At 38.4% G+C, this 12609-nt stretch overlaps 1 protein-coding gene across 32 annotated transcripts in view; it reads left to right on the top strand.

Moving 5' to 3' along the window:
• PLEKHA7 (pleckstrin homology domain containing A7) overlaps positions 1-12609 on the top strand; it is a 167536-nt gene that overhangs the window by 107051 nt on the left and 47876 nt on the right. For 23 of the 32 annotated variants that reach the window (XR_014519438.1, XM_083476542.1, XM_083476545.1 and 20 more), the window contains 2 exons: positions 9976-10154; positions 10449-10925. Coding sequence is in view for 31 of the 32 variants with exons in the window: in XM_083476542.1 (XP_083332668.1) it covers positions 9976-10154; positions 10449-10925 (656 nt within the window). In the remaining variant the exon portion in view is untranslated. Of the gene's footprint in view, positions 1-2423; positions 4332-9975; positions 10155-10448; positions 10926-12609 lie in introns of those variants that run through there. The other 9 variants (XM_083476535.1, XM_083476531.1, XM_083476525.1 and 6 more) reach the window with 2 other exon arrangements.

The raw sequence follows: 12609 nt of genomic DNA, 5'->3' as shown, positions 1-12609 counted from the left end.
TTCAAAGGCAGCACAACATACAATACATTGCAATAACCCACTCTTGAGATTACCAGTTCAAGAGTCATTGTGGCCAGGCTGCTAGCTTTTTCTGTTTCATCTCCATGCCCCCTTTTTGTGTTTTTGTGTGTCGAGGTTGTTTTTTGTTATTTGGTGTATAGGGTGTTACTTAGGAACATTAAGGGGACACCAAGCAATGTGTTCTATTTCCAGGTTAGTTCTTCATTTTAGGAATCATTTGGAGAAGGCTCCAAGGAGGTCAACTTGTCTGTAAAAATTAGTTGGTATTCCATCAGGATATTGGGGGTGAAACGTGGTGTGCAGTACTGAAAGGTAGACTGTCGCATATATCCAGAGAGTCATCCTCCTAAGAAGAAAGTGCCAGATTATATTCAGTGAGAAATCAGAATGTGATGTAACATGTCCCTAATAAACAGCTTCTGAACTGAGCAACCCAGTGGTTACAGCTATTTGTGCGAAGGAGGAGAAGAGCTGGGAGCATAGTCTCACCTTTCGGTGTACCCCTGTCCATAGAGGCATAACAAAATTCTTAAGAGGCTTACAAATATTACTAAATTCAATCAGCCGACACATGTTTTGTTCCAACAGTCTTAAAAGTGTCTTGCAGTAATTTGATTTTTCATTCTAAAAAACTGGCTGGCTGCGCCTGCAGAAGAGGACTTTTAACCTCAGCCCTTCAAAGAGCATCTTGTGTCCAATCCCCAAACCCCTGTCAAGATCAGCAGTATAAGTTCAAGGTATAAGGAGTTGATTTCAGAAGAAACGTGCCTGTTTCCCATTCTCATGCACAAATGCTTCCCACTTGCACTCAGAGAGGTGGTGGTGTGATTGAATCTTACCCCCTGGCTTTTTAAAATATAAAGTGTAAATTGGATTGCATTCAACATATAGTCAAATTTTGGATTGGCTGCAGCAATGCATTGATGCCTCAGCCCAGTATTAAAATATATGAAGTTGCATGCCTACTCAATAACATGCTGAATTTTGTTAATGCTATGCATGACTAAGGCTGCAACCCTGGGAGCAAGTCTCACTGAACTTAATGTGACCTCCGTCTGTCTACATAACGTATAACAGTGCACTGTGAATCCTTAATTCTTATTGGAGATAACAGTGATGTGCAAGGTGTTAACCGTAAATTTAAAATGTCAAGGAATGTCTTGGTTTTTAATTTCTTTTTAACTTAGAAGTACTTTTGTTTTTTATGATTAAGCATCACTTCAATGAAGACTAGGTTATTTGTATAATGGAATATGTATAGACAATGACTGAACTTCAAAGCATGCACATTTATCATCTATGCTCGGAGTACCTGAAATAAAACCTATTTCTGATGATGATATTTGAATCTATGTTACCCTTTAATCATCTATTAGTGCTTAAACTCTGAACCTGCTTCCTAAGCTTAATATTATGGGATCAATGAGGGAAGTGTCTTAAAGGAAATATCAGCATATTTGTATTACATCCAAAATCCTTCGGGTAAAATATTATATTCTTTCCAGTTGATATCAGTATGCATCTCTGCATATTTGACATCATAGATGGATTTAAGGAAATATCTACTTGATGCTGTTCCAAGAAAACCTACCATGGCCTGAAGTATTGATATTTCTTCTTGTTAAATAATTCATCTGCTTTCTGATCCTAGGTTTAAGATCAAGACCACTTCAAATTGTATATCATCATCTAGAAGTGAAGAACATATTAATTTTTCTAGAAGTTCCAAAGCAGTATTTTAAAAATGCTTGTTAAAGTGCCATTGCTTGTCAGCTTTAAAGTACCATCTGACCAGAATTCTATCACTCATTAGTTTTATAGCTAACTTTTCTAATCAGTTTAGTGCTGTTTAATGCAGTTTGAAATAAAAAGCATAGCAATAATGTGTGTTATTTGAATTTAAAGTGGGGAAATCTAAATATTAAAAAGTAAGTTGAAAAATAGGTCCTATTACCCCTGTGTAAGAGGCAGGGAACGGAAGATCTCCAGGGTGGGAGGATGGAAGAAGATAGGGAAGTTCCCAGCTGAGAACTAGGAGGGTTCACATCTCTCTGTATGGCACAAGTTAAGATTTACCTGTGAAAGAAGACTTTGTATTATTATTTTATTTTTTTCTATTTCTGTTTAGATTGGCTTTTTTATTGTAATGTACTATGAAAGGTCTTAATACAATTTTATTCAAAATAAAAAGAAGTCCTATTACAATGGGTCCCTTCTTCTGACTAAAGGCAGGGGCGTAGGAAGGGGGGGCAGTGGAGGCAGTCCACCCCGGGTGTCATCCATGAGGGGAGGGGGGTGACAAAAAAGGCACACTGCGGGGGCTCACCTTTTTGTCACCCCCTTCATGGATTACACCCAGGGCTGACTGCCCCCCCCTTCCTATGCCCATGCAATGAGTTAAACATTAGGGCATAATATACTTTATTCTAGTTATCAAACGGTAATGCTAAATTATTTGTTATCATTTGCTCCAATTACCATCATATTAATTTCTGTTTATTAATTACTGTAATAGGGCAGTATTACATTTGTCGGGGAAGCAATTCCCATATACAGATACCCAAGGAAGCATTATACATTAATGCATAAATGCTGAAACTTGCTTCCTTATCCATTGCATGTGCTACATTAAATTCTGGAATATTAGAACATGTAGTTAATTGGAAAAGGGAAATAAATGGTTGACGTTTCCACAGATCTCCATGTTTAAAATATTCTTGAATGGGATCCCCTGAAGAGAAAATGTGCTCGCTGAATTATCCTTCTAGACAGTTTGCTTCTAAGGATCTATTCAGACGTCTGCTTTTTTATTTTTATGGAAAGGCATTATAAGAGAAAAAATGGCCTAATCTTTTTATCTCTGTCTTCCCCTCTTTTCCCTGGTGAAAAATGTAATATCTGAATTGGTCCTTTGAGGCAAACAGTGTGGTTATTTGTCTCTTCTGCAGTGCTTTTCTCTTTTCTGTATCCTAAGGCGTAAGCTCAAAGTAATTCAATTTCCCACATTACTTAACAATGTTGGGTCCAACTTAATGTATGTATATATGATAAACAACTGCTACCTTTGGATTTATTATTACCACTTTGATTAAAATGTATCCTTATTTGACTGCAGTCATAAACATACGTGCTGGGCAGTAAATTCAACTTAAATCATTCCAACTTTCAAGAAGGATTGTTTGTCATTAGGAAATAGTTGTATTTATTATTCTAATGAAAGTGTTAGCACTGCAGACTTTCATTCTAAAAATTCTTCAGGGTCCAACTTTCCTCTGCTTCATACTTTGCATTATTGATGCAAATTTATGTGGATCCTTTTCCAAAATGTTTATTGTGTCATAAACACTACTTGCAGAATTGTTAAGATGTGTTTTATATTAAACAAAGCTGAAATATTATATTCAAGCTCATTATTAAATCATTTTAACAGTGCAATTCTTGTACATTATGTTCAATGTGACATGGTCCCAGGTTAGTTCATATAGGACTAAAAATTGAAGTTTGTCAAATTTAATGCGGCCTATCCAACTCATTTCTTACTTGAAAAGTAACACTCCTTTTAAAAAGCTTCCAGAACAGTTTTAAAATAGGACATTTAGAAGGATGTACTTATTTATTTAGGGTTGGGTGGTTTGTTTTTTGTTATCTGGTATAAATCAACTTTTTCCTTTGCAAGAATCACAATGATCCATAGTGTATTGCTTGTACATTACTCAATATTCCTTAGTTGTCTCTGCTTAGCAATGCTAAAATTTAAACTTCAGAGGCAAATAGCTAACTTACAGAGACGTTCAGTAGATTGAGTTATTACACATTTCTTCCTATCTAGTGAGCCTCTGCGCTGAATTAGGTTGCCTGGACTGGCTAGAGGTAGAGAGAAATCTGGAAGGCACTTTGCTAGCAATTACACAGCCCCTTTGCAATTCTTCTTAATTATTTCAATTCAAGTAGGTTGCATTTAAAAGTGCTGCTGTATTTTGACCCTGAGGGCTTGTGTGGGAGGAATTAAGGGTGTGAGCATTTTGAGTAGGTGAACTTCTAAAGAGCTCAGTGTGTAAACAGGTGTTGTGTGAAAATAAGTAATAATGCCTGTGTCTGAGGGGATGGACTTCAATTTCTTGTTTCATCATGCCAACTTTCTATTGTTTAGGAATTCTGTTCTTTTAACTTACTGAATTTTTGTCCTTGTTTTGTTCTTATTGGTATGCTCTTGGGGTTTGCTCTCCATTTCTTCTTCTGTGCAATATGGGAGAGAGGCTGCCTTTTCTTCTCCCTCTTTCCAGAATAAGGGCATCTGAATGCATGAATAGGTACAAATATTACTTTTTCATCCCTATTGTGAATGTGTATGTGTTTTCCTGCAGACTGCTGTGCTTTAGAAATTCTTACTCATAATTTAAGACATCACAAAGCTCTTCTGTGTTTTCCTGTCACTGATTGTCCTCACGCTTACATTCACACATGTACATGTTGTTCATTTGCTACGTTGCTAAGAGATAACTGGATATGTTTGGACAGTTTAATTTAATCACACTGGAGCTGACCCTTCCAGTGGAAAGAATTTGCTGATAACACTGCACATGTTGCTTACTCAAATACTGTAAATATGCTTTCTTCAGCTGCTGGATGTGGAAACGTGCAATGTTCTGCTTGCTTCCATTTTAACTAGATAATTGATAATGAAACTGTACAGTATCTGCTTTTGCTTTTAAAATGAGATTGTAGCTGCTCTATAGGCAGAGGTACAGTGGTGCCCTGCAAGACGAATGCCTCGCAAGACGGAAAACTCGCTAGACGAAAGAGTTCTCCGTTTTGGAGGTGCTTCGCAAAACAAATCTCCTATGGGCTTGCTTCGCAAGACGAAAATGTCTTGCGAGTTCCTGCGGGGTTTTTTCCTCCCCTCCTTTTTTCTATGCCGCTAAGCCGCTTATCAGCTGATCCGATAAGCCGCTAAAAGCCGCTAATAGCGCTAATCCGCTAATCCGTCAATGGGCTTGCTTCGCAAGACGAAAAAACCGCTAGACGAAGAGAATCACAGAACGGATTCTTTTCGTCTTGCGAGGCACCACTGTACAATGGAGAGGCTGTCACTAGCCAAAAGAACTGCAGTAATAACAGTCCACCATATATTGAGCTTTGAAGGAAGTGTAAAAGACCTTTATTTGAGTTCATTTGTACAGTGGTGCCTCGCAAGACGAAAAGAATTTGTTCCGTGAGTCTTTTCGTCTTGCAATGTTTTTCGTCTTGCGAGGCACGGTCCGTCGCAACTGCGCCTCTTCAAGCAGCTTTTTTAAAAAAGTGGAAGACGTTTTCGTCTAGCAAAGCAACGCAAAACCGAAAAACCCTTTCGTCTAGCAAGTTTTTCGTCTTGCGAGGCATTCGTCTTGCGGGGCACCACTGTATCAGGTGTGGGAAACTTTGGGGCTCCATATTATGCTAGACTACAACTCTTATACCCCCTGGTTTTAGACATGCTTATTGTGGTATATGGGAGTCATAATTCAACAGCATGTAGATAGCCAACAGTTCCCCATCCCCGGTTTTGAATGAAGGCTATTCCCTACTCAGAAAGTTTCAGTACTGTTGTGTAAATGAATGAGAGGAGTTCAGTGATTCAGAATATACTAAATGCAGTAATGGGGGGTGGGGAAAGACTTGGTTCCAAGAAGTCTGCATGTGCATATGGGAACTTGGTGGTGGATTTATGAAGCTTCGGTCTTCTAATAAATACTCAGTAATATCCAGTAATGCATGTAGTTGAGATCCTATAGGGAGGATTAGATGGATTTTGTGCTGTCAAAAACTATAATTATATTTTGAAACCAAGTAAGCATTGTAAATTATTCTTCAGTCTAATCCTTCAGCAGGGAGAAGATGGGCTTTATCCAATCTATAGCTTGTATATAAGAGGCAGGGAACCTGTGGCCTTCCAGATGGCTGTTGCTTTATTAAAACATCTGGAGGGCCACAGTTTCCTGACCCCTGCTGTATAGGCAGCATAGGGATTGTATGAATTGCTATATCGGTTAATAGCTTACTATCACAAGCCAATATGCTCTGAAGATCTGTTGGCTGAACCCATACAAAGAAGGAAGTTATGGACATACATGGGAAAAAAAGAGATTCATAATTAGTTTTGCAGAAGTGAAGACCCATGAAAATGTTTGTATTTTGCCCCTCTATTTTTTATTACATTCCACCATCACCCTTTTCGCTACATGATGTAAAAAAATTTGAATATTGCATTTCAGCTTTCTAAATAGTTAGCCGTGCTTCAAGTGTAGACCCTGCTGTTGGCATTTTTTTTACTCCCAGAGTCGCCGTTCCACCTGACCCCACCCCACCTTCCTTATTCTTTATTTAAGTATCCATAATTTGTTTTCTGGCTTGCCTGTGAATTTTTAACTGCCAGTGCATTACTTTATTCCTTTCCTTAGGTATTCTGTGTAATGTTGTCTTTTTTATTCCTTTAAATTTTTGTCCCCGTCTTTCTCTATATGATTTTTCATACATCCCTTTGTAGTGTTGCCTGTCTTATACAACCATGCAATATATTTCATCCTCAGTGTTAGATATTGGTTTCTCTTTCAGTCTGTAAATTATCTTTCTCTTACAAAGTCTGTTGTGGAATGAGCAGCTGACATTTTCAAATTAAAATCTCTATCAAACCAATCAACATCTTTCTAATCTATGCTCTACTGTTTGCCAAGTTTTTCTTCTGCTTGTGCTCAGATGTAACAGAGAGCTCTGGTTAGTTTAAAATAGAAGGCATAGCTTTTGATCTCCCCCTGTTCTCATACGCGAAAGAAGTGGGGAGGATGCATGCCAGTGGCTTCCCATGACTCATACACATAACACTAAATTATGGTTTAATGTTATTTCCAAACTGGCCCTATTTTTTTTCTTATCTTTCGTGCATGTTCAGAAATGCAGGCAATCCCTTCTGTATAATATTATCTCCCAAGTCCTATTTTTAAAAGTGTTGCTTTAATAAACATAAAATAATAATACCACACACACATGCAGTCTCTCTCTCTCTCTCTCTCTCTCTCTCTCTCTCTCTCTCTCTCTCTCACACACACACACACACACACACACACACACCTTCAGTTACATACAGTACTTCTCTTTATGTCTTCACATAGCATTCAACCACCATTTCTCATTAGAATTTTCCAATTGCACAGTGCAGTCTATTTATTTTACCCTTCCCCCCCCTTTTTTTGCAAATCAACCCTCCCTCCACATATTTTGGAGTTTTTTTGCCCAGGGCAACCCAAACTGACCTGTAACCCAGCAAACAGACAATAAACCCCAGATAGATACATTAAAACCAAAAGGACAGAAATACATTAAAAACATCCCACTAGATAGTTAAAGGTCAACGGCCTGGTTACAGAGAAAAGATTTTGCCTGGCGCCTAAAGTGAGCTTCCCTGGGGAGAGCATTCCACAAATGGGGAGCCACCACAGAAAATGCTCGCAGCCTGATTATAGCGCTATATAGGACAAGCACACCAAGATGGATTTTCCCTATTGCAAACATTGCACAGGACCATGTCAGATTGGTCACATGATTGTATATAGGTTCCCTTATTAGAGAGGCCACAACTGAAATCCTATAAATTAGTTCACCAGTGTTCAACAATCAGGAGGCAGGTTCGATATAAATGTGAGCTAGGCCATGGCCACACATGTTGAAGCCTGGAGGAGATGTAGGTGTGCCTGAAGTGGTGTGTTGTCTAGTCTGTCTGGCTGTATGTTGCAGTCACAGAAGCAGTTTTGGTTCTGATATCCTTTTATTAGTTAAGGATCCACAGTGTATCAAATTAAACTGTAACACCCTTTCATGAGGGCAGTCTCATATTAGGCTACTTTAGACATTTCAGGAATACCTAGTATGTACAGGTCTGCATACCCATGGTAGTCCCTGCCATGTACAAAACAGAACTTCTGCTTTTTATTTTTTATCTTGAGTAGATGTTGTGGTGACCTGTGGTACACACAGTCTACAGCTGCAGCCCTTTGCAGATATGTATCTGCAAGTTTCATTGATGCAAGTTTCATTGATGCATATTGCCTTGAATGACTGCAGGTGACTGAAGCAATGGTTAAAGAGGTAGCAAAAATACATATAAAAAAGATACACTTGGTATCAATTGAATTTTCTCTCCATGCCAAATTTTCTCTCCATGCCAAATAGTGACTGCGGTGTGGAAGGTAAGGGTTAACTGCCACACACACACACACACACACACACACACACACACACACACACCATAGTACCATAGTCCTTATACTGATTGGAGAGTCCCCATCAGCTGCTATTCACAATAAAAAGGGAAAAAGACAAGTGCAACACCAAACTAGACAGTTAATGTCACATGTAGTTTGGTGCACAGAAGAAGAGGTAGGACACTAGGCCTGAGAAACTAGGCAAACATTGCAGGACACTGAGTTTCTTTCATCTTTTCTTATGCATATAGGAACTCTGAAGCTCTAATGTTCAAAATTTGCCAACAATGGCAGGGGTGGATGGGTGGGTGGGATTGCTCTTGCTGCCATTGATTTTAACTCTGTTAACTATTGAGAATTATAGTTTTATGTCTTGCTTTACATGACTGATATTGAAACCTGTGCTGCTCCAAGCCTACAAGTAACATGCTGCTTGTATTTAACTATACCCTTTAATATTTGGAGCAGCACATATTGTTAGGGCTTTGTGAATAATGTGTTTGTGTTTAGTGTTGGTGTTGCGATTCTGCAGCAATATTTATTTCTGTATTTATTTCCCTCTGGCATCTTGGGTGTATCCCTTCCTTGTCCATGCTGATGTGGCTGTACTGTACTTATTTTGTGCAATTTGTAATCTTCTAGTTTCCCCTTTCACCAAGCCTTTGTCCTGTGCTTCCTTGCATGTTATTACTATTAGGGGCATGCCTTGAAAAACCGCTGCAGTAGAACTCCATTCCTTGTACTAACATAGCCCCATTATGTTGGATCCCGTATGATTATGCCACTCATTTTCTTTACTTTTTAAAGTAAAGACATTGTTTTTACTTTTTAATAGAACCTTTCATTATATTTTTATTGAAGCATATTTTCCTCAATATAAGCTCAAAAGTACTATTAATTTTCATTCATCTCTAGTGACCTTTCAACAAAGCTTTTTCAAAGACCAAACTATAATTAAAAGGGAAATAATTTCTTCATTACAAAATGATACTTTAACATTTATGCACCACAAGATATGTAGCCTACTTTTCTTCTCAACTGATTAAACCTCATACAGTGATCTATAAAATATATTCAAGTTTGTAAATTCAGCAAGGGAAATAGCAAATAAAATAGCTAGTAGCTTGTTTGTGTCACATTTGCAGTAAACAAAATGCATCAAGAGGAACATCATGAAGAATTAATTTTACTGGTACAAAGGCTAAATAAAATTCTGTAACAATATCACAACATTATGAAAGACACACACCCCCACCACAAAAATACCCTATCACAAATGTGCTTAGTGGGAGGAAAAACTACAGCATGCCAAGTTGCTGCTCTGCAGTGATTTTGGTAGTAAAACTTTCTGTTTAGTTACAAGGACTACCCTGGTTATTTGGAAATGTGATGCAGTCCTGTTGGGTTTTAAAAACTACCAAACTATTCTATTTTATTTTAAGCTCAGATTTATATACTTTATATTGCCATATAGTTCAGACATCTTAGCACTGTCTCATCATTGGTTTTTGTGTTTGTGTGTGTGTGTGTTTTTAGTGGGAGAGTGGGGTGCTCAAACAATAAAATGTTGAAAGCAAATGGGAGGGAAAGCAGCACATTTCATCAGATGTGACCAACAAACAGACAAAAAAAACCTCCCAACCTACATTCATATGTAGGGAATTTTGCCTACCCTCCTTCCTTAAAATTACCTAATTCATCTTTCTTTCTACTGTTGCAGGCTGTCCATACAGGCATGAGGGCTTATATCTATAACAAGAGTTCTGTTATTGGCTCTCAGGCAGAGCATTCAGGGATGCGCACGTACTACTTTAGTGCAGATACTCAAGAAGATATGAATGGTTGGATCCGTGCTATGAATCAAGCTGCTCTTATGCAAACACGTTCATCACCAAAGAGGCAAGTTCGGGGATCGTTTGTATTTAGATTTCCATTGTTTGTGCCTCAGATATCAATGCAATGTTAAAAAGTACATTTTGCATTTTAAAAAATATTCATATATTAAATCTGAATGACGTCTGCATAAATGGCGTATCAGCCTTTAGGCGATGGGACAAAACTAAGAGCTCTGAGGCATCACTTAGCATTACAGAAGTTTGCTAAGCATTAAGTCTGTACAAAGAGAACTTACTAAAGGTACAGTGTCAACAAATAAAGTGTTGACTTTTAGTGCACATATTTTTTTCCCCTTAGAGAAACAGGAAATCCAGATCAGCAAGCTGTTCCTCAAGCTAATCATGTGGATGCCTGCAAACAATGTGGAAAGTTAGATTCTGCTGATGCAAAGGGATGTTACAGAAAATCTCCTGAAACCTCTGCATATGATAAGCATGAAGAGATGAGAAAAGCAATAGAAGATGAGCATTATGCTGTCAGGAAGAACATGGTGGAATCAAAAAGGGAGAAATCTAAACATCCATTGGTATCGGAAGTTGGCACATTGAATACAGAGTCAAGTCTGTCTCGGTCCCAGAGAGCTCAGCCTGTTGAGAAGAATGGAACACTTTCCAATTCGTTAAATACAAGTCCTGGCCTAGTGGAGCAGAATGGTATCGGTTTATATAAACAAGGATTTGTTTCCAGACCAGCTCAGAAAAAGCAGACACAGAGGAAAAACAATATGGCTCACATAGAGCATTGGGTAAAAGTCCAAAAAGGAGACCCTAAAAGGTTAGTAATAAGCTTAGATGGTCTGTTTTATTGCTTTAAAGTGGGTTGCTAGGGCCTTAGCAAGGGAGGGCTGCAAGACGCTGTCAATTTTAGTGGCAGCAAAACTTCTACACCTGGCTCTGTGTCCTGATAGGGATGCAAATTTCCCATCCTTAGTCATCAAATTGATCATTTGATGAGAAGGGAAGGGTGATAGCGCCTCCTTACCTGATCTGCATGGATCAACTAAAGAAGGAGAGGTGTGTGTGTGTGTGTGTGTGCGTGCATGATTCTGTGGCTGGGTATGTCCTGTGTGCATGTATGTGAGAGGCTTGGGTGGCCACATCCAACCTTTGCATGTGACTTCCTGGAGGCTTGGCCAAGAGTGAATGTGGCACTTGGACCAAAAACTCTTAGCCACCTCTGCTTTAAACTAATGTGTGATACTCACATTACTCACCTCTAGCATGCTAGAGATCATTAGCAAATGGATTGAAATGAAAAATACCAACATCATAATGACATTACACAAATCTGTGGTGTGACTGCGCTTGGAATGGCTTCAAACATCTGTCCAGAAGCCTTCACATATTTGCAAATTTGTTCTAAGCCAAGGTTTCGCTTGGTGTGATGTGCAAAACCAGACCTTGCAACCTTAGCCTCCCCCGCTGCATCAACTCTCTCCATTCTGGAAAGCAGCCACATCCCCATTGTTGGGAAGTTTTGTTTCTAATAATAATAATAATAATAATAATAATAATAATAATAATAATAATAATAATACTTTTCAATAGAGCAAAATACAGATGTCAGCAATGCTACCTGTCCCACCAGTTAAGCCTCTTGTCTTTATTAGTAGAACAGAATTCCAAAAATTGCTTGAAAACATTTGGGGAGGGTTGTTGGGGGGCATTGTGTGTGTTTGTGAGTGAACCAGTGGTGTTGCCAGCTGTCCCTTTTTTGTATTGGTGCTGCCCTATGCACAGTTTAAGAACTATATAGCATTATTATATAAAGGACTATATACAAAAGGCGTTAAAGCTCACATTTCTCTCTCTCGCCTTGGTTTGTCATGTAAGTTGTGTTTTAGTATTGTGTTGCTGTTTTTAAAATTATACTAGCAGACGCAAAAATGGAAATTAAATGGATTGAATAAAAAAAACTGCACAGAAGGGAAATAGTCGGATATTGTGCTCTGCAAATGCTTGGATAGCACAGTAGTTCACATGTGTTATAGTAGGTTCTGTAGCATGCTTCTGCTTGTACAACCTCTTGCAGAAGTGGAAGAAAAAAAATGTCGTTTCACTTTTCCTATGCAATACTTTCAATACTCTCAAGCAAAGGGGATATCTGTCCTCTGCTGAACGGGAGACAGCTTTTGCATCTGATAGCACATGTTTGAATTCAACCAAATGTGTGCTTATTCCCAACTATTTTATAGCAAACCTCTCAATGTCAAGAAGTAAACTGTTCCGTCTCTCTACCAATAAATAGCTGGGACTAACAGCATTCTCTCTAAAACCAGAAAGATGAAATGGCAGGACAGAGTTCATTCAAAATATTCATGGAAAGGAATATAGTGAGGAAGAAGCCTTGCAAAACTAGAACTTTTTCACTGACCACATAAAAGTGACAGTGAATTTCATGTTATACAAGCTGGAAAATTGTGAAGGGGTAAAAGGAGTGCCTTAAAGTCCGATTAAAA

This window comes from Podarcis liolepis, assembly GCF_965112155.1.
Source record: "Podarcis liolepis genome assembly, chromosome: 1".
Lineage (NCBI taxonomy): Eukaryota > Metazoa > Chordata > Lepidosauria > Squamata > Lacertidae > Podarcis > Podarcis liolepis.
Note: the sequence above shows the minus strand (reverse complement) of the source record. Positions and strands in the feature narration are given on the sequence as shown.